The sequence below is a fragment of the Eptatretus burgeri genome, chromosome 4 (genome assembly GCF_056783735.1).
Source record: "Eptatretus burgeri isolate ZD-2024b chromosome 4, Ebu_testis_v1, whole genome shotgun sequence".
In the NCBI taxonomy this organism is placed as follows: Eukaryota; Metazoa; Chordata; class Myxini; order Myxiniformes; family Myxinidae; genus Eptatretus; species Eptatretus burgeri.
In genome coordinates, this window is record NC_140964.1 from 69,914,112 (window position 1) to 69,937,499 (window position 23,388).

The window sequence follows — 23,388 nt, forward strand, 5'->3', positions numbered from 1 at the left end:
AACAAGTACGCACACTGGCTCTAAGCTGTCGAGCCTGGGTTCGAATCTTGACCCAGTTATAAACTGTCACTCGGTGTTTCATAGGCAGGGCGATTCATCAACATGTGTGCCATCTCTTGGATGGACTTTAAACTGGGCATCACATTTGCCGGAATCCTCCCCCCTCTTATCCCTCTCTCCCTCACACTTTCCTCCATATCTCTATCTCCATCTCTCTATCTCTTACCCCTCCCCCTCCCCCACCTCACCCTCTGTTGAGGGGACTGGTCATGACTGACGGTTTTGTTTTGAATTTAAAACGGCTTCCCCAGAGTGTATCATGTACGAATAAGATTCAGAGTGAGCTGACCGGAGGGGTACAAGGGTCGGTGCATGTGCGAGCATACATGATGCAGGCCTTTTCGAGGTACATAACATGGTTTTAAATGCTCTGAACCGATTTTATGTCGAACCTGGCAATTAAAAAGAAAATGTTGCTGTTTCGGTACTTTTTAAAAATCACTCTTCCCTTCCCTCCCCATCCCTAACGACGCCTTCACCTCCCCTCACACCACCTTCCCATCTCCTCCATGTTTACCTCCTCTCAAACCCCATCCTCCTCTCACCCCCCCCCCCCATGGCCATCTCTGGGCATTCTCCGCACACTGTTTTATTGTATTCTATTTTGTTCAATTGTGTGCTATCTTCCACCCCCCAGCTCCACAAGTCCCACTCCCAAACACAAGTCGAGAACCCCTCCCACTCTTTTCCCCTCCCCTCATGCTTTCCTACGCCCATACCCCTTCCCCCTTCCCCCTATCCTGTCACTCCCACCCCTCCCCTCCAAGAGTGTATAGCAGTACTTGCGGAGGCGTCGCTCTCCCCGCCCCCCTTCCTCGCTCCTCCCAAGCTCCCCCACCCCTTCCCCCCCCACCACAACTCCTCACACCCACCAAGCTCGGAGTCAAAAATGGCCTCAGTAACTCTCCAGTCTAGCCATGAAACAAAATCCAAGAATTATATTGACTGTGGGTTTTCGGGAGCTCTCTCTGGCCAAGAATGTGCACTGGACTCCAACCAAACGCTGTTAGTTAGCGGTGCACCAGAGCTATCCAGAAGTTGCCAAACGAATCCCAGCGCACATTCGTGCTTCGAGTTGCATGCCAAAGTACTCCAGCTCGAGGGCATCTGCTATGTTCTTCATTCCCCCAGCATCCCCAATGACTGTTGTGAGCGTCCAGGGAGCTGTTGGTAGTTGCAGAGGTTATAGTGAGGTGGGGAAAGTGCTGTTGTGTTTGTGGTGAGGATGTTGGAGTGTTGGGAGGGGTTTAGGCAATTGTGGTGATGAGGTAGCAGTGGTTGGTCGTGATTGTGAGATTTGTGGTGAAGACGTCGGGCATAGGTTGTCTTTGTGGTGGGGATTTTAGAAGGCATTTGTGGTGATTATGGTGAGCGTTATCGTGTCGTGGTGAAGGTCTGAGGTGAGGCGTCATTTGGTTTATGGCTCATCATTTGAACAGGGGAACGGAGTGCGTATGCAAATGAGGCTGCGGTGGTGTTCGTTCCTCCTGCTCCTTTGGTAGCGTCACTGGTCTGGCGTGAATGCATGCATGATGGGGTTTGTGTGTGAAATAAAGTGAATAAAATATTTGAAAGAATAGGTGATTGAAGACCTAACTAAAAGCCCTACACAACACATTTTGTCCCATTTACCCACTAGACATTTGCTGTTATGGGACTTGGTCTGTGCCTCACTGCTTTACCAAGTTAGGGGTTTCAATATATATATATATATATATATATATATATATATATATATATATATATATATATATATATATATATATATTTTTCTTCCTAAATACTTCCACCAACTTGACTCAAAACCCAGTTGGCCAAAGACTCGGCAGAAAACCGTCACACTCAAGTCTTGAAAAAGTGCAACTTGATATTATTTTTGAGTCATTGGAAATTTTATCATACATTCAATACAACTTCACTAGAAATGAGATAAAAGTAAATAAGAAGTTTAATAAAGAAAACACACACACACAACACATTGGTGGGAGAGAGAAACTGTGAGTCGGATTGGCTTGTGAGAGTTTAAATTATGTAACTCGAGACTCAATCTTCAAGTCTCAAATGTTTTTGTGTTTTTATTTTTAAAGAAACCTGTTCTTCAAGTTTCAAAAACTCCAGGACTGACAACAAGCGTATCATACCAGGTAAACGTAAGAGAAACTGCAGAGGGTGGCCCAGTACATCGATCCCGTTTTCACCGACCTGACCTGCAACATTTATGAAGATCACTCAAGATGGTTCAAGCAATGAGGGATGAGATTCTCAATTGAAATTATAACTAAACTGCATAATGTATGTGATTCATGAAAACAGGGGACATCTTTACACATGTCATCTTCTCTATAATGGAGAATAAACTATCTCTCACAGCTCCAAGTCCTCACCCACCCACAAGTAACTTGTCAGTTGCAGGCCACATAAAGCCACGGCTTCATTGTCATACGAGCCAGCCGTTGAGCGGGAAATGTGGCCTGGAGCTAGTGCCACAAGGCAGGTGGCAGTAAGGCCAGCAGTCGGACCCCAGAGTTCATGAGTCAGAAGTCCCGAGACCAGAGCCGTAAGGGCAGCAAAGGCAGGTGGCAAGAAAATGCAGATGTTACTGAGAGAAATAGGCACACCAAGCCAGGACAAGACACTCTGCAAACTTGTGGCTGTTAGCATAAGGCCAGGATAGACCTAAAGAGGAGTACACAAAAATAGAGGGACCATTAAAAAGAACATCAATTTTGTCACACAATTTTTTTTATTTTTTTTTTAAAGTTTGGCTCATCAATGTTTTCAATCTTCTTTGACATTATGAATTCAATTGGAATGAGATGAGTTCTCTACTTCTTAGGTATTGTCTGTCCAACATTTTCTCTAACATACAAGCTAAGCAATTATTTCTGGTTGTGCAAAGCTGATCCTTCGCTCGTGCTTAAATCCTAGGGGTTTGAATGTGATGAGATCATCAGTGGGCTGAACAGAGTTGAGAGATGGCACAAAACAACACTACCCAAAGAATCAAGATGCACAAATAATGACAACGAAGGAAAAGTACGAGAAGTGAGGGCAGAATATCCCACCGTTTCACCGACATGTCTGCCCAGTGGATACCAGGCCATATCGTCAAACCAATCTCTGAAGCTTTGAAGGCCATGTAAAGAGAGGTATTGTGTCGCCCTGAAGTTGAACCTGCAAAGACAATGTGTTAAATTTTAGCATAAAAACCACACATTCCACACGTTAGTCAAAGATAAGGTTGAAAACTGCACTTAATGAGCACATTTCCTTGCCTTGAACGACAGAACCGCCCAATGGGTGTCCACAATTAACTGATCAGATCATCAGAAGAGTGAATAAACATCAAGAAATGAATTTGTGCAATGAAGATTGAAGCGATTGGGACAATTTGTACAAACATGATGCTCTAAATATTTATATTCCAATCAATCAATCTTTTCAATACAACACTGATGTGCTCCTTAAAATTTGCACTACTGTCTTTAAAAAAAAAAAAATTATCAAGGGTGAAAAAACACTTTGGGAATGATTCGTATCCATACTTCCACTGTGCTTTTCATGGTGTGTAGGTTGATTCGGTCTGTAACCCCATTAATCCTCTGGTACCATTAAGAACAGCTGTACCTGACTTTGGCCAAAATAAAAAGGGAAATTGGCCTGGTTATGGCCGAACATTTTGAAAGGTACCACATGAGATGTCCAGCATCATTATTGTGCCCCGACTCTCTTAGCCCATTTCAATTTGTCACCGACAGACGAGAGGTAATCGGGCCGATGAGGGTCTATTCCGTTTTACCGGCTCAAAGGCCCCTCTTCTCCTGGTTGACTGTATTGGTGATGTTTCTCTATGATCGCATCCAATTTCTGTTTTTTTTTTCTGTACCAGCATTTGCTGCACCAGCAGACTGTAAGCAATTTGACACCTCGTTGATATTTACCCTCGCCAGAGGAGAGAGTATTGCATTTGAGTCTATTTGTCTGTTTGTTCGTTCGTCCACACAGAATGTGAGTATGTGTATGAATTACATTAGATCCTAAAGAACTCTAAGACCCTTCCAGATGCCTAAAACCCTTTAGACCCTTTAAGACCACCAAGACCCCAAAACCCCTGAGGACCCAAAAGACCCAAAAGCCAATTTAGACCGCATTACACCCTTTAGAACCCATAGACCTCCAAGACCCTCGACTCCTTTCTACCATTTAGACCTTTACACCGATCAGACCTTTTAATACCATGTCGACCCCTTTGACCTTTCGACCCTTTGAGACATTTTAGGACACTATAAACCCCTTCAAACAATTCCAACACTTCAGACCTTAAATTATGCTCTTTTGACCATTTAAACCCATTTAGACCTTTCCACTTTTAGATCGTCGGTCCATTTGACCAATACAACTATTCAGACCTTTGAACTTCACACATTTACAATTAGACTATTTAGACCTTTCGTTTGCAATCAACGAGCATTCATTTAGTCCATCCTTCCATTAATTTGCCACACAAAAGTCCTGGCAAGGGTATGCAATCTCCGATTGCTCTTGAAATACTGAGAGATAATGCAAAGCAGATGGAAACGAGAGAGTTCATAGAACACGATACCCAGCACAGATACTTCAATATTAATATAATAATGATTTTAACAATCGTTTTTAAAAAACCCCGAAAGTTTAGGGCTGTTAAAGTCGTCCAGAGCAGTCCCGAACAGCACACTGATACACCACCCCATTGAACCTTGATTTGAATTGAAGTACGTACTGCAAAACAGGAGGTTAAAATATTATCTCACTCCTCTCTGAGCATGTGCGGCCGGGAGGAATTCTAAACCAAGGTACGTTAAAACGGCACACTTGTCTTCCTATGTATATTCGGATTTGTGTTCAAAATATAATATTCAATTTAAATACATTGTTCCTCAATCACAAACTGACGAGCATAAACTGATAAGACAAACAGACAGACAGACATGAACCAATTGATTAACCCCACTATTCATTTCGCGTGCGCGTGGTAACAAAGGTTAGCCTGTTTGTGTACCCAATTGAGCCCCTGGATCACGAGGCTGGAAACAGGTTAACAATATTTATATATATATATATATATATATATATATATATATATATATATATATATATATATATATATATATATAGTTACGAATCTGGAACCCATCGCACACAACAGCCAGAGTCCTTATAGATCAGTTATATCGGTAAGTATGTGTTTCTAGTTAGGGTCCCGTCCCTTGTTTAATGGGTAATTGAGTATACGTGCACTGCGAAGTTGTATTATAGTGAGGTCTTTAAATCCTTAGATCCAACAAACCAACCACCCTGCCATTTCCATTCACAACTCCTACACTGAACTAGCGCTTTACCAGGCTCCCCTTGCTGTTCAGTTGGAGTGAACAGCGCGTTCCCATTCACAACTCCTCCACTGAACTAGCGATTTACCAGGCTCCCCTTGCTCTTCAGTTGGAGTTTTCACAGCACGTCAACACACCTGATCCCTGTCCAAAGAAGCGCGCACAGAGCGTCCGACACCGAGGCTCCGCCCCGCTCAGGGAGCGGATGAAAAGACCAGGCTCCCTTTGGAGGAGTGTTCGCGTTCATGTTCGTGTTGGCGTCGGAGCCTGGTTGTGTGTCGGAGCCTGAGGAGAATCACTTGCTTCGCCTGCCTCGCCGCCTCCTCGCTTGTTTTTGCCGTCCGGATCATGCTGGCGTCTGCCGCTCCACTCGTGGTGCCTTCATCCTTGATGCCACATGGAAGCTGCGGGTTTGAGTCCCGCCACTGAGCCAGATCGTCGAAGACCGCACGAGGCGGACAGGTCCAAGCACAGGCTCTGGCCTCCAGCTCACCTTTCCTCAGGCTGGAAGCCTTCAATAAAGACCTGACGGGGTCCGTTTCTTTTGGGTGTGTGTCTGTGTGTGGGCCCCATCTATTAAGTAGAATGGTTAAGTGCTTTTGCTCACTGTATATTGCCAGCCTGATATTCGGATAACTCTGCCCTTATGTGCTTCCTTCCCAGATTATTATCGTAATAAATATCCCCATTGTTGAATGTCCCAGCTCGTTCCCTGTCATTTCTTTTATTGGCTTAGCACGGTGCGTGTTGAGAAATAGCGAGGCAGTAAATTGTTCATTTGGACCAACGGGCCTTGGTAACCATCCGCACGGGTTACACACGGTTCGGGCACGGTAACGACTCGTTCCGCTCGAGGTCCGCCGAGGGTGTGAATTCTTCGTGAACACCTAAGCAGTCCACCCAAGGTTAGAATCTCAACCCAGCTGTCAACTGTCATCCTGTTGTCTCACAGGCAGGGCGAGACATCAATCCGTGGGCCATCCCTCGGATGGATGTTAAACTGGCATGAGTTGGTGGATGTTAAAGATCCCAAGGTGTCCTGTGCAAAGAGTCGGCGGCACCCTGGCGAAATTCCCAATTCCTGGTCTAACCAACTGGTGGGGAACTGCATCACTGGCACAGCCATTCTCCCAGAAATGATGCAAGCAGCAGCCACAGGCTGCATATGAAATGAAAGGATTGAATGGTCTACAACAGCAGCACAGATTTGTTTTTGTATTCATAATCAAGGCATAGGGAAGAGCTCAAATAGAATGGAAAGGAAAATCATGGAAAGGGGGAAACACCAACAGCAGAGTAGAAGTGAGAGAGAAAATGATTTCAAGGGTAGTAGTCAGGGAGGCAGCATGCAAAAAAAAGTAAAAATGTGTTGCCCTTACAGGTCTAGGGGGTGTGGGGGGGGGAGGGGTGCGGGGAGGTGAATTTTTATTAATCTAAAAATGTTGTGAAATAAGTCTACTTTAAAAATGTACTTGTTGCATTGGCTAATTTTTCTTGCCAAATCCTGCCAACAGCATTAAGTACATAGCCAGAACTTCCAAAAAACTCAAAAAGAAAGACAAATTGAGTGCGTACATGCAAAAATCTAAAATCGTAACTCATAGCACCAAAATAATTAACAAGCTCAAATGAGCTAAGATCCTCGTCCTCTTAATGATGACGTCATAAAACGAAAATGACGTCATTGTGATGTATCAGGTTTGCGATAAATTATCTGTGCTAATGCCCGGCTTGATTCCCGCAACCAAAATTCAAACAGCTTGCCAAGTTTCAGAGATAATGGTATAGGCGATTTCCATTCGCGGCGATATTATGACATCAACTTTTTTTCAGAATTTCCAAAATCAGAGATGGTAACTGCCTGTGCATGGGCTTTCTGCATATACATGGCAAGTTTCACGAAGATCCGATGAAAACTCTGGGTTGTGAAACAAAAAATGTCAAAAATAGGAATGACGTCATAAAAATTGATATGACGTCATAGTGATGTATCATATGTGCGGTAATTCATCTCTGCTAATGCCCTGTTCGATTCCCGCAAACAGAATTCAAACAGCTTGCCTAGTTTCAGAGATAATTTTTAAGGCGATTTCCATTAGCGGAGATATTTTGACGTCATAACTTTTTTCGAGGAGGAATTTTCAAAATCGGAGATGGTTACTGTCTGCGCAGGGAATTTTTACATATATTTGCCAAGTTTCAGGAAGTTTCGATGAAAACTGTAGGCTGTGAAACAAAAAAGTCCACAAGAACAACAACGTGAGAAAGACTTAGAGATCCTCCAAGAGGATCTAAAAAAACCATAAAGTAACTGGATAATATCTCCAACAGACATTCTTGAATAACAAACAAGTCCAAAATTTAACATATCTCCGATGTGTCGGAGGTAATTTAGGGTTATGTTCAGGTCATAAAGTATAAACATTAAGAAGAGAAAAAAAAGTATATTTTATGCCAATATTAAAGCTTTGAGCCCAAAATACTTGTTATGGATACTTATTACTTAAGTTTGTAATAAAACTTTAAAGAACCAGCTTGCAAATAAAAATGCAGCATATCCTACAACTGCGCACATATTGTCAGGGGATAAATGTTTTAAAATGTTGTGATTTTTTTAATTTAGACAACCTATGCAGCAACCCTGTGTAGCTCTGTCTCCCAAATTCATGTTTGATCCATCGACCTCTGAGCATTAAAGGGTCCATCACCCTGGCTGTGTAGATTTAGTGTTGGACAACGGAACACAGCAAACCACTCGGCCATTCTTGCACCTGCTTTGCAACAAGCTGGTCATCAGGACTGTCAGGCTGACAGACAGTCCAGGAACTTGTGACATTGTTCGCACTTCAATAATGGTGTTTTCTTGACCTATAATGCTATATGCACATGAAGAATGTATGCTATCTGCTATGAAATCAAGGATCCCAAAAGCACAATCTCATACTATGAGTACTTTGCCTGAACTTTCACTGTCTGTCCTGCTGTACACAGCACAAAATGTACTTTGTTTCGGTCACTTTTCCTCAACACCCAACAAGTAATGAATGCATTGGCAAAAAGAACACGGGACAGAAAGGAAATGGGCGACTGATGTGATGTTACAACGTGTGGAAGTTGCCAGGTGCTTCAAAGGGCTCCATTGATAAAATACAAGCAAAATAACTGCCCCCAAGTGATGGGAAAAGTTTAAGTTAATCTGTCAATTTAAATTATTTCATGCACTTCAAAAATGTTAATTGTGTTGCACTCTTGGTTACACTCAGAGCTACTTCTACCACCCACCACAAAATGGTGGTGCAACATCTGGTGGTGGATGTTGAATTTGTCTCAAAAGATGGCAAAATATCCTGCTTGCGAAATAAAATTTGGCATCAACATTACTCATGCCTGTTCTCCCGTCATTTCAAAAGTGAATGTTGAACTTTTCAAACGCTGCATGGGAAGTGGCCGCCATAAATGAGAGACAGACACCACACTTCGGATTATATAATAGACTTGCAGAGTACCCACCTCTGGGTGGCTCGTATTTGTGCATTACTTTCTGAAAAAGTATCGTCTGTGTTTTGCAAGAAGACTAGATGTTTGCTTGGTGTAAGCCTAAACGGTTCTAGATGGCCGAGAGCAGTGGTGTCCAACCAGTCGATTGCGACCGACAGGTCGATCCCAGTCTTGAAGAGTCGATCTTAAAAATTAAAATAAAAAAAATATATATATATATATATAAAATGTTTTTTTCTTTGAAAATATTTTTTTCAATATAGAGAATGGAGAAGCCGAAATTCTATACTGAGGTTGTATTGAAAACTGTGGCAGCCATGGGTCACAAATGCAATCTTCTGGTGAGTTAAAAGAAAAAAAAAACACAAGGAAATAAACCAATGTCACCCGCAGGGTGACCCGTATCTTGCCAAAAGATAAATAAAAAAATAAAAAAAAACATATGAAGGTCAAGGCCAATCGCCACCAAAAATTAATCAGCTGAGCGACAGACCATGAACTATATTCCCATGAAGTTTGAAGACGATCCGATCAAAATTACTCAAAAAATGAGGGTTTCGTCGACTCCCCTGATTTGCGACAAAGTGTCCTTGACCTTTGACCTTGACCTTCAAAATTTTGTGCGCTGAAAGGGACCTCGATATGCGAAGTTACAAAAATTTCCAATGATAACTGTGCTCTACAGAATTTTTTATACGTGATTACAGACAAAAAAAAAAACATACAAGTTGAGTCACATATCTTGCAAAAACTTCGTTTTGGCAAGATAATAATGATAGCACAATAATTGGCAGTAATAAAAAGAATAACATGATCCATTGACTGTGAGGAGTGCTATTTTATGCTCACATCCAATCCATAATTAATACATACATATTAGTTTGATGTTGGGATTTGAACACATTTGTATAAACACTGTAATGCATTTTAAGAACTCTCTATAGTTTAAGTGGCACTGTTTACCAGTGAGTCAGTCCACCAGATGCCCTCTGCAGGCACTGGCTGTGTTGTTGAAGTGATAACAAACCGAGACATGTCCTTTCTCATGTAAAACTAAACTTTATGTTGTTTTTCTCAAGCATTCCACTCCTGGGCTCTTGTTTCGTTTGAAGCGAGATATGTCCCTACTCTTACCGTCTTTGTGAACTTAATAGCGGGGTTTTGTTTGTCCTTCAAACACTCCACAGTGATAATAAGTCTGGGGCAGGGGAGAGGGATTGTCTAAGATGATTGCTGGGCCCGAAGATAAGCTGTTCGATTGTTCCACCCTACCTTGGGGGAGGGAAGGGAAAACTCTTAGCTCATACGTGAGAACACATTTGGAGATCTTGTCACACGAACTAGGGTTAAATTATAACCAGAGATAGATTGGAATTAGAGATAGATTGTACATAAGGGAGAGTTTTTGAATGTAAGACTCAGTGTGGTTTTGGTAGCTCTCCACTGTGTTGATTGAGCTGCTAACATCACCTCCGCTGGCTGGCGTGTGGTCCTTCAATAAAGCTGCATCATGGTGAATCCTCTTCAAAAGACTCTCTTTATACCTGGCTGAAGAACGGAGTCTTCACAGTTGGCACCCCAGAACGCGAACTCACGGACTCTGATGCTGTGGACCGGAGGAGCGCCGCTTGGTGTACAGCACTTACAAGGGTCTCAGCTAAACGGTACGTGGTGCGCAACACGTCGGGCATCTGCAAAAGGATAGCCCTCGTGAGGTAAGCACTGTACACCCAGCGGAGAGAGTTCCTTTGAACGCAGCTTCAGGTTCTGCTGGGGTGACAAACTAATAACGGTAAAAATATGAGGAGAGTCAAATGCAGTTTTATTGATTGACCACAAAGGGCTGTAAGGCTGTATTTTGGGACTGGGAAGGGAAGAGGATAAGGATATCCAAGTGAAATAAGGAGAAACGAGTTTAAGTCTTGTATTCTGTGGTAGTGGGTACGGCCATTTGAGATCTGTGTTGTTGTATGAAGAGGATAAGGATATCCACGTGAAATAAAGAGAAGCAGGGTAAAATCTTGTTTTCTAAAGGTGTTGTGTGAAGAAAGACTGATAGGTTAAAGTCCTGTAAGAAGGCTTCAAGGCTGTTGATAATAGCGGAACCCCGGTTCCGTGTAATAAAAGGAGAAACGTTTTAAAGCTATAAGGCTGTTGAAAAGCTCAGAACATAAATATGGGGAATAACTCTGTTAAATCTCAAGGGTTACCAAGAGGACCACCATTGAAAATCGTGGGAGAAAAACATGGAAGGGATAAAGTAGAGGGAGTGCAAGATTGGGTGAAATGGACGGCAGGAAGAAAAGACCTTTCCCGTTGGCCAGATCCTTCGATCCAAAAGTATTGGACACAGTTAGCACATTTCTGACAGAGGGCAAAGCGGGAGGCTCGGGACAGAGAGAGAAACACTGGAAGGTGCTAGCCTATTGTTTAACGGCGTCACAAGCTGAGACAGAAAATAAGCGTTCAGGTCTCGAAGGAATTTTGAACCAACGAATGACACAAGAGGAAGCGAGACAGGAGCAATTGAAACAAGCGCTAGCGCAGCCAGTGGAAAAGAACGATAACATAGACGGGAAAATAACCACACGACCTGGGATAACAAAAGGAATTTACCCCGTCCTGGAGGAGGAAGGAGCAATGGGAGGGGCTGACATTCAGCAGTTCCCCATGATGCAAATGGCGCACAATGATTGGGTCTGGAGATCGTGGACACCCCAAGACATTTCGGGAGTAAAAGCAAGTATGGAAGAATGTTTAAAAACTAAACCAAAGGAAAGCAATAAAAATACTGCATGACCAGATAAAAATGCATGGGGCAACTAGAATAGATATCGGATTCATATGTACGGCTGTGCTACCCAGCTCGGTTTGGGGTGCCCGCGCAGCGGCATGGGGAGTAAAACCAGAGGACGAGGTGGACAATACTTTGAACCGACCCGGCCTCAACGACGATGAGCGAGTAGCACAGACAGCATATAGGACAAGAGTAACCTCATTAATGGATGAATTAGCAACCGACATGGCCCCGAGAGTGATGGATTGGTAGGCAATCGTAGAGGTTGTACAGGATATAAAGGAACCACCTAGCGCATACAAAGCACGACTGTCTGAACAGATTGAACTACACTCAGGATATGAGGAGATGGGAGTAGTGCCCAGACAATTCCTAAACAATTCGTTTGTGGAAGGGTTGTGCGACGAAATAAGGAGAGAAGTAAAGACAACTCCAGATTGGAAAAACGCTGAGCCCGCCACTTTACATGAAAGAGCAAGACAAGCATGGCAGACCTTAAAAGAAGAAGAAGACAGGAGGGGGAAAAGAACCAAGAGAGCCTTAATAATGAGGAATCTCGAGAGAAAGGACCGCCAGTATGAAGAACGAGAAGAGAGACCCCGCAGGGATAACCCAGATTGGGAACCAAGGCAGGAGAGGGGACAGGGTCAACGAAGACTGTGGAACAGAAATAATGGTTCACAGAGGACAGGAGAATGTTACAAGTGTGGAAAAACAGGACACTGGAGCCGGGAGTGCCAAGCTGCACCCAGGCAATGGAGCTGGGACCACCAGCTGCCAAAACACTGGGAAAGATCAACAGCACCTCCTGGGGGAGAGCAGAGATGGGAGAAGAAATATTGACAAAAGTATACCGCAGTGGTTCCGCAAAGGGAAACATGGAACGTGAGAGAATTGACCACAACGGTAAACGTAGAAGGAAAACAGGTAACATTTTTAGTAAACACGGGAGCCACATGGTCAACACTAAAACAAGGAGAGATAAAGAACCTGCCTCTTTCAGGCGACTCAGTAAGAGTGATGGGGGTCTCGGGACGGAGAGAAGATGTCCCGATTTCAGATAAATAAGGAATTGAAGTCGGCCCCCTGAAAGGAGAACATGCATTTTTGGTCACTAAACACACTCCGATGAATCTGTTGGGTAGACATTTGTTGTGTAGAATGGGGTGGACTATAACATGTAAAGAAGACGGAGTTTTCATCGATGCCCCGCTGGCATTACAATAAGAAGTAATGACCCTCATGATGAATGAACTCGGACCAGTGATTTATTGGTTACGAATTGTATCTCAGGAGGGGAGAAACCAGCTGAGTAGGGATTTGGAAAGTGCAAAAAGATTGCGAGATGTGGAGGAACGGTTGCTTAGCAACGACATTGATTTGGAAGGAGTGGGATTGACTTTGCACTGTACTGGATACGACGATGAAACAGGGCAGGATTTTGAATACTCAGCCAAAGTACATAGAGATTACACTGATCAGCGCAAAATGATGACAACCAATTTATGGATCGGAAAGGAAGGAGCAGCGGTGGAGGTGGACCGAGCCGCTAAAGAGCGCGAAATAATGAAGCATAGCGTAGGACTTGCACCACATGTCTCAATGGCAGTAAGTAAAGAACACAGTTCGGGAGAATTGGGAAAATGATAACCCGATTGAGATGCGCCCCGGAACCAAAAGAAAGGGGTAGCGAGGCTCAGAACAGCTTTCACGCGATTAGGAGCGGGGATGGATGGAAAGTCTGCTTACCTGATAAAAGTCTGCTTACCTGATAAAATTTTGACATGCGTGTTGGAAAGGCATGAGATGAACAGCGAGAAACCCCGCCGCCAGACAGACAGGCGAGCGGGGACCGAGGAAAGATTACAGGAAGTACCAGACAGACTCCGGACAGAACATCCAAATGATGAGGGAGGGTGCTGGCCGCGAATCCTGTGTCAATCTATCTATAATTCCAGCAATCTCTATGTGCCTGTCTGTCTGTTTGTCTGCGACCGCCGTGTCTCGATGACCGCCAGTCCGATCCGATTGAAACTTGCGAGGAATGTTGCCGGGGACCCGCAGATGTGCCTTTTCGAGGTTTGATGTCCATCGGACGAGCGGTTCCCAAGTTACGGCCATTTTACTGCTTTTTCAGTGTTGAAAAGGTGTATGGCAGAAATATTGCCAGAAATATTGCCGGGGACCCGCGGATGTGCCTTTTCGAGGTTTGATATCGATCGGACGAGCGGTTCCCAAGTTACGGCCATGTATCTATGAAACAATGACAGGACACAGTGCTATGACATCACGAATGACGTCACAATTAATGTTTATTTATGTAATTAAATTTTTTTGAAGGATTGACGTCACAATTCTTCTTCGTTTGGTATGACCTCACAATCGACACTGGGGACCTGGGAATGTGCCTTTCTCTGGGTATGTGCCATACCTGGGTATGTGCCAAACTCCCAAGGTTTGATTATCATTCAAATTATTAATTAATCCCAAGGTTTGAATTTTCCCGAGGGAAACAGCTGTTTCCCAAGGGTTTGAAAGCTGTTTTTTTCCCAAGGTTGGAATTAATCTTTGTGCTTGGTAGACATTTGTGAATACCTTTACAGAGAGAGGGACGAGAGAGGAGGAGGGAGAGAGGAGGGGGAAAGAGGGGGAGAGAGGGGGGCGAGAGAGTGGCGAGAGAGGGGGGCAAGAGAGGGGAGGGAGGAGGAGGAGAGAGAAGGGCGAGAGGAGAGGGAGAGAAAAGGGAGAGAGGAGGGGAGATAGGAGGGGAGAGAGAAGGGCGAGAGAGGGGGTCAAAGGGGGGGCAAGAGAGGGGAGAGAGGAGGGGGAGAGAGAAGGGCGAGAGAGGGGGTGAGAGGGGGGGGGAAATCGAAGGGAGAGAGGAGGGGGGAGAGAGAAGGGCGAGAGGGGGGTGAGAGGGGGCAAGAGAAGGGAGAGAGGAGGGGGGAGAGAGAAGGGTGAGAGAGGGCGTGAGAGGGGGGGGCAAGAGAGGGGAGGGAGAGAGGGGGGGCGAGAGAGGTGGGGCGAGAGAGGTGGGCGGAGAGGGGGGCATCACAATTCTTCTTCTTCGTTTGATATGACGTCACAATTGATGCTGGGGACCTGATACTGCAGGCACGAAGCTGCACATGCTGGCACGCAACTACGGGCCCGCCCCTATGGGCCCGCACTAGTTCAGGTAAAAGAGGGGATACCCCTGCCTCGAGTGGGCCAATATCCATTGCGAAAGGAGGCAATCAAGGGAATCGCACCGGTGCTGGCATCATTACGGGAGCAAGGAGTGATAATACCGACGAAGAGCCCATGTCATACGCCTATCCTACCGGTAAAGAAGCCCAGTGGAAATAAGTGGAGATTCGTGCAAGTTTTGCGGGCGGTGAATAAATGCGTGAAATCATTTTTTCCTGTAGTGCCTCACACTGTCACGGTGCTGGTACTGGTGCCATCGAGCGCAACATATTTCTCTGTGGTTGATTTATGCTCGGCATATTTTTCCATTCCCCTGGCGAAGGAATCACAATACTTATTTGCCTTTAGCAACGCGGGACAAAAATACACCTGGACGGTACTTCTGCAAAGATTTCGCGATAGTCCGACACTCTTTTTGCAGGCTTTGAAGAAGACTTGGAGGACAGAGAGCTTCCGGAAGGTTCAGTGATGATTCAGGATGTCGACGATTTATTGATCTGCTCAGACGACCAGAGGAAATGCAAAACGGACAATGTGGCGCTGTTGCAGGAGTTTGAAATGCAAGGGAGATTGAGTCATTGGGGCAGTGGGGACTTGAAGAAGAAAGGGGGAGGGGATGACACAGCTGGCTTGGGGGAGGGAGAGCAGAGAGGGGACAGAGTTGGGATCCAGGGGTTTGAAGATTTTTAAGGGGGGGAGTGTGGCGGGGAGTTGGGGACATTGGGTTGTGAGGGGAGCACAGAGCTTGGGTGTGGTGGTAAAGGGGGCAGAGAGATGTCAGAGTTGGGAGGAGGTTAAGGACATGGGATTTTGTGTGGGTGTCGTGGGTTAAGGTTTGGGACATTGATGCAGAATCACATTTTACATGATGCAGACTTCCGATGGGTCCATGATAGTCTCATTGTGTCTTTTGGATCCTCAAGGTATTTTGGGTTCTCAAGGTATTTTAGGTCCTCATGGTCTTATGAATGCCCTGGGTCCTTTGGGTCTTCAGGGTCTTTTGCATCCTCAGGTCATTTGGATCCCATGGGTCATTTGGATCCTTGGGGTCTTTTGGGTGTGCGGGGTCCACGATTGATGAGGGGTGTTGAAATGCATGCACATATCCTGTCCAGGATATGTCCGTGACATTGTCAACACAACACCCCCCATCAAGGTCATTGTGGACTGGTCCACCTGAATGTGCAGAGTGCCTGAGAGAACTTGCAGATTTCTCACAACAACCTGAAAATATCAGTTTGTGTAAAAGTGAAACCAAAACGTGTGCAGAAACGGATGGGGGGGTGGGTGGGGGGAGGAGTGCGCACCCCCTTTACCCCCCTCCCCAGATCCACCCTGAGAGTTTGTGTAGTGGAATGACGTCATCAGTCAGAAGGTGTTACCCATGAGGAAATACAAAACCACAGGCTCTGATCGTTTATTCGATGTTTAACATCTGTACACGTTTTATTGAAACGCCCTGGAATGCTTCCCTTGCCTCTAATCACCGTCAACTACCAACACAAACACGCCGAAGGTAGTAGTTTACGTCGTTAACATCATCGCAATAATTCGAGAAAAAAAATGATTGGAAATTGAAAAGTTAATTGAAAAACAAACAAACCCCAAACGTCTGTTGATTCAAAAGAACAATCGTGGAACGTTGGAGGAGCGAAGCATGCCGGGAAATGTTCGAGCCACACCTCCTCTGCCATTTTGTGTTTTTAAATGTTCTTGAAAACGATGACTCGGTTGATATAAAACGTCTGCACGTTTAAAGGTTGAGGTGTCCGATGTTATGAAAACCCAATATTAACTTGGGAATGCGTGGTTGTTTGATTTTGAGGAAATTACCTGGTTAGAAGAGGTTCGAGATCTTAAAAATGCTTATTTGTGCTCGAGAAGGATCCTTCTACAAGCTGTTCAAACTGTTTAAAGGGAATTAAAATGATGATGTTGTTCAAAGATTTCCCGTGGTGGATATCATGAGGAAATCCTGCAATTCAGTAAACTCGCTTCGGCTCGACGGGACGAGAAACTGCTGGAATGAGGGTTATAAAGTGAGAAGGAAACACATCGACTGGGATCAGGAACAGGTGTTTCCAACGACGTCCTCGTTTACTCCATATAAAAACAAACAAAACGGACACGTTGCTTCACCAAGTGATGGTGTTGACTATCTTGTGTTGGTCTTGTTTCTGGTATCGATGGAATTTTCGATGGAATTATCGATGAAATCGATGGAATCGTTACTGGAATTACAGATGGACAGCATGGAGGGAGATGGACAGCGTGGAGACAACATGTCGAGATTACCTTGTCCACTCATTCCATTGTGTTACCATGAAGACAAGAACAAGTCGTTGCTGCAGTTGCAGTGGAAGAGAACAGTCCAAACTTTCTCTGATGAAAGCATAATGAAAACAAGGACAAATGTGTCCAAGAGCCGCGTCATAAAGGTTTTGTCTTCACCAGAAGAAGAAGAAGAAGTAGAAGAAGAAGAAGATGAACACAGAGCTCTCTTGGAGCCAGCGTTCTCAACACGACGCGGCGAAACAAGAAACTTCCATTATTCTATTTTGAGAACGAAGTGAGGTTTACGACCTCAAATAGTTGCAAATAAAGTATTTACTGAGGTTTTACACCTCAACTCGTTACAAATAAGGTATTTAGTGTGAGGTTTTCACCTCAACTTGTTACAAATAAGGTATTTAATGTGAGGTTATATTCCTCGACTAGTCACAAATAAGGAATTTAGTGTGAGGTTTTCACCTCAACTAGTGACAGATAAAGTATTTACTGTGAGGTTTTCACCTTAACGAGGTACAAATAAGGTATTTAATGTGAGGTTTTACACCTCAACTAGTTTTACATAAGGTATTGACTGTGAGATTTCACACCTCACATCGTCACAAATAAAGTGGTGAATGAGGTTTTCCACCTCACCTAGTTACAAGGAGGTACTTAGTGCGAGGTTTTCACCTCAACTAGCTACAAATAAGGTATTTACGGTGAGGTTTTACACCTCATCTCGTCACAAATAATGTACTTAATGTGAGGTTTTCCACCTCAACTAGTTACAAATAATGTATTTCGTCTGATATTCCGGTAGTTGCGTGCCCGTGGGTGCGTGCCCATACGTGCGAGGCCGTACGTGCGTGGCCATATGTGCAAAAAAAAAACTGGATTGGGGCATTGTTTCAGTTATATCGGACGAACCATATCATAAATGGCCATAACTTGGGAAACACTTGGGACGAAGCTGAAACGGATGAAGAAGAACGATATCAAACTTTGAAAAGGCACATACTCAGGTGCCAGCATCAATTGTGACATCATATCAAAAAAAAAAAAATAAAACAGGAAGCATTGTGACGTCATTGGTGATGTTATCGCACCGTGTCCTGTCATTGGTTGACAGATAAATGGCCGTAACTTGGGAACCGCTCGTCCGATTAATATCAAGCCTTGAAAAGGCACATCCGCAGGGCCCCAGCAATATTCCTGGCAAGTTTCAATCAGATCCGACCAGTGGTTGTCGAGAAGCAGCGGTCGCAGACACACATAGAGACACACACACACACACACAGAGATTGCTGGAATTCTGGATTGATCAAAAAAAAAAAAGAGGAAGCATTGTGACCTCATTCGTGACGTCATAGCACCATGTCCTGTCATTGGTTGACAGATAAATGGCCGTAACTTGGGAACCGCTTGTCCGATTAATATCAAACCTTGAAAAGGCACATCCGCAGGGCCCCAGCAATATTCCTGGCAAGTTTCAATCAGATCGGACCAGTGATTGTCGAGAAACGGCGGTTGCAGACACACATACAGACACATACAGACACACACACAGATTGCTGGAATTATAGATAGAGATAATGCATTAAAACAAGTACAAAAAAGATGGCTGGAAAGGTTATGTTTATGTAAAATGGTTCGCCCACATTTATGTTCCATTAAAATGGCCGCAAGCCTACCAGTCGCCCATCATTGATCAGATCACAAAATAAAGTGAGGTGCATGCGTATGTCAGTATGCACTGTGCTTGCAACAAGTTTGAACAAAATCGGACCATGCATGTCTGAGAAATGGTTGGGGACACATATAAGTAAGAAAATGGCCACCAGTCGGCCATCTTGGATATGATCTCGAAAAAAATGACGTGTTTATGTGAGCCATCTTTCATTATCTGTGCACCAAGTTTGAACAACATTGGCAAAATGCGTGTCCGAGAAATAGTTTTGATGTGTGCAACATTGGGTTTTTTTACAATTAAAATGGCCGTGAGATGGACATCTTGTATCTCATATCGAAATAAAATGGCATTGTTATGAAAATAAATCATTGTTCTTGATCTGTCTGCCAAGTTTGAACAACATCGATAATTGCATGTTCGAGAGATGGTTGAGGACGTGTTCAACATCCGGTTTTATTTCCAACTAAAATGGCCGCCAGTCGACCATTTTGGATGTGATGTCTCAAAAAAAAATGCATGCATATTATGGAAGCCATCCTTCCTTATCTGTGTGTCAAGTTTTTACAAGATCGGTACATGCATGTCTGATAAGTGGTTGAGGAAGCGTTCGACACCTGGGTTGTTTTTTTTACAACTAGAATGGCCACCATTCGGCCATTTTAGACCTGATCTCAACAAAAAATGATGTGCATGTGTCAGCCATCATTCTTTATCTGTTTGCCAAGTTTTAACAACATCGATAAGAACAGGTCCGAGAAATCGTTGAGGATGTGTTCAACACAAAGATTTTTCTACAAATAAAATGGTCGCCAGTCGACCAGTCAGCCATCTTTGATCAGATTGCAAAATAAAGTTAGGTACAAATGAATGCCAATGCGTACTGTGATTGTGCCAAGTTTGAAGAAAATCGGACCATGCTTGTCGCAGAAATGAATGGAGATACGTTGAAGTAACAAAATGGCCGCCAGTCGGCCATCTTGGATCTGATGTCGAAAAAAACTGATGAGCACATGTACACCATCATGTCTTGTCTTTTTGCCTAGTACAAATAAAATGGGTCAATACACGTCCTAGATGTGGTTGCGGATGCACACACGCATGCACGGACACGAAAATTGAGACCAAATCCATAAGCCCATCCCCGTTTTTGACTTAATCTAATGGAGGCTAATAAAACCTGACCAAATAATCTATCTATAATTCCAGCAATCTCTGTGTGTGTCTGTCTGTGTGTTTTTCTGTGTGTGTGTCTGTCTGTCTGTCTGTATGCGACCGCCGTTTCTCAATGACCGCTGGTCCGATCTGATTGAAACTTGCCACGAATATTGCCGGGGACCCGCGGACGTGCCTTTTCGAGGTTTGATATCAATCGGACGAGCGGTTCCTAAGTTACGGCCATTTATCTGTCGACCAATGACAAGACACGGTGCTATGACATCATGAATGACGTCACAATTAATGTTTGTTTATTTCTTTATTTATTTATTTATTGTTCCACAATTGACGTCACAATTCTTCTTCGTTTGGTATGACGTCACAATCGACGCTGGGGACCTGAGTATGTGCCTTTTCAAGGTTTGATATTAATCGGACAAGCGGTGCCCAAGTTATGGCCATTTATTTACCAAACCAATGACAGGACACGGTGCTATAATGTCACGAATGACGTCACAATGAATGCTTATTTATATATTTATTTGTTTTTTGTTTTTTTTGTGAATACATTTGTGAATACATTTACAGAGAGAGGGGCGAGAGAGGAGGGAGGAAAGAGGAGGGGTAGAGAGGAGGACGAGAGAGGGGGGAGAGAGGGGCAAGAGAGGGGGTCGAGAGAGGGGACGGAGAGAGGGGGTGAGAGGGAGGGGGTGAGAGGGAGGGGGTGAGAGGGAGGGGGTGAGAGGGAGGGGGCATCACAATTCAAGAGAGGGGAGAGAGGAGGGGGTGAGAGAGGAGGGGGTGAGAGAGGAGGGGGCGAGAGAGAGGGGCGAGAGAGAGGCGAGAGAGGGGGTGAGAGTGGGGGCGAGAGAGAGGGGCGAGAGAGAGGGGCGAGAGAGGGGGGGAGAGAGAGGAGGGGCGAGAGAGGGGTAGAGAGGGGGTCGAGAGAGGGGAGGGAGAGAGGGAGTGAGAGGGAGGGGGTGAGAGGGAGGTGGCATCACAATTCAAGAGAGGGGGAGAGAGCAGGGGTGAGAGAGGAGGGGGCGAGAGAGAGGCGAGAGAGAGGGGGTGAGAGTGGGGGCGAGAGAGAGGGGTGAGAGAGAGGGGCGACAGAGAGGGGCGAGAGAGGAGGGGAGAGAGGAGGGGCGAGACTAGGGGGGAGTGAGAGAGAGCGGACGTCACAATTCTTCTTCGTTTGATATAACGTCACAATTGACGCTGGGGACCTGAGTATGTTTCCCAGGTGTTTCCTAAGTTATGGCCATTTATGATATGGTTGGTCTGATCTCATTGAAAAAATGCCCCAATCCAGTCGTCGTTTACAAGAGCGAAAGAACGAAACTGCACATACTGACACGCCTCACCCACCAGAGAGGGTACTGGCACGAGAGAGGGGGATGGAGGGGGGGGAGTGAGAGGGGGGATGAAAAAATGCCCCAATCCAGTCGTCGTTTATGAACCTACGGGCACGCACCTACGGGCCCGCACTAGTCTATCTATAAGTCCAGCAATCTGTGTGTGTGTGTGTGTGTGTGTGTGTGTGTGTGTGTGTGTGTGTGTGTGTGTGTGTGTGTGTGTGTCTGTCCGTGTGTCTGTCCGTGTGTCTGTCTGCGACCGCCGTTTCTCGACAACCACCAGTCCGATCTGATTGAAACTTGCCAGGAATATTGCCGGGGACCCGCGGATGTGCCTTTTTAAGGTTTGATATTAATCGGACAGCCGCTTCCTAAGTTCTGGCCATTTTATTGCTTTTTCAGTGTTGGAAAGGTGTATATATCGCAACTGAAGTGTCCTTCCACCTTATCATGCCAATTTTTCCCAAAGATATCTCAGAATAATGATAACAGCACATTAATAATAATAATAACAATAATAAACCTTGCCAAAAGGTGATCACGTGTGACTTCTTCAATATCACACTGAGGTGAACAGAGCTGCGATCCACCAGGAGCGACTCCTTGAGGAATATCTGCCTTCGAGAGATTCTGATGAGAATCGTTCTACAGAGTGAGCATGAAAAATATGTGTTTGCCTCATTACGTCACCAAATGACGTCATAATGTCTCAAGCTTGACATATCAAGAAAGCACTCATCGAGGTGTTCAATTTGAGGTATGAGACGATATGGTTCCGAAAACTTGAAAATTTGACCTTGGGGTCAAATATGTTTGACCTCAGGCGCTAACCATGAAGGTCAAGGCCGATCGCCACCAAAAACTAATCAGCTGAGCGCCTGACCAGATACTACATTCCCATAAAGTTTGGAGACGATTCGATTAAAATTACTCAAAAAATAAGGGTTTCGTCGACTCCCCTGATTTGCGACAAAGTGACCTTGACCTTTGATCTTGACCTTCAAAATTTTGTGCGCTGAAAGGGAACTCTATAGTCCTCTGATATGCAAAGTTACAAAAATTTCCAATGATAACTGTGCTCTGCAGAATTTTTTATACGTGATTACAGACAAACAAAAAAACCACAAAAAAACATACAAGCTGACTAACATATCTTGCAAAAACTTCGTTTTGGCAAGATAATAATGATAGCACAATAATTGGCAGGAATAAAAAGGATAACGTGATCCATTGACTGTGAGGAGTGCTATTTTATGCTCACATCCAATCCATAATTAATACATACATATTAGTTTGATGTTGGGATTTGAACACATTTGTATATACTCTGTAATGCATTTTAAGAACTCTATAGTTTTAGTGGCACTGTTTACCAGCGAGTCAGTCCACCAGATGCCCTCTGAAGGCACTGGCTGTGTTGTTGAAGTGATAACAAACCGAGACATGTCCTTTCTCATGTAAAACTAAACTTTATGTTGTTTTTCTCAAGCATTCCACTCCTGGGCTCTTGTTTCGTTTGAAGCGAGATATGTCCCTACTCTTACCGTCTTTGTGAACTTAATAGGGGGGTTTTGTTTGTCCTTCAAACACTCCACAGTGATAATAAGTCTGGGGCAGGGGAGAGGGATTGTCTAAGATGATTGCTGGGCCCGAAGATAAGCTGTTCGATTGTTCCACCCTACCTTGGGGGAGGGAAGGGAAAACTCTTAGCTCATACGTGAGAACACATTTGGAGATCTTGTCACACGAACTAGGGTTAAATTATAACCAGAGATAGATTGGAATTAGAGATAGATTGTATATAAGGGAGAGTTTTTGAATGTAAGACTCAGTGTGGTTTTGGTAGCTCTCCACTGTGCTGGTTGACCTGCTAACATCACCTCTGCTGGCTGGCGTGTGGTCCTTCAATAAAGCTGCATCATGGTGAATCCTCTTCGAAAGACTCTCTTTATACCTGGCTGAAGAACGGAGTCTTCACAGTTGGCACCCCAGAACGGGAACTCACGG

The 23,388-nt window shown here is 44.5% G+C and overlaps 1 protein-coding gene across 1 annotated transcript in view; it reads right to left on the reverse strand.

Annotated features, from left to right (window-relative positions):
* The window catches only part of LOC147028303 (dolichyl-diphosphooligosaccharide--protein glycosyltransferase subunit STT3B-like), a 224,849-nt gene that overhangs the window by 36,754 nt on the left and 164,707 nt on the right, over nt 1–23,388 (reverse strand). Inside the window, exons 2-4 of the mRNA XM_085878590.1 lie at nt 3,126–3,234; nt 2,449–2,736; nt 2,202–2,267 (exon numbers count right to left, since the gene is read on the reverse strand). Coding sequence (XP_085734716.1) covers nt 2,202–2,267; nt 2,449–2,736; nt 3,126–3,234 — 463 coding nt within the window. The remainder of the gene's footprint in view (nt 1–2,201; nt 2,268–2,448; nt 2,737–3,125; nt 3,235–23,388) is intronic.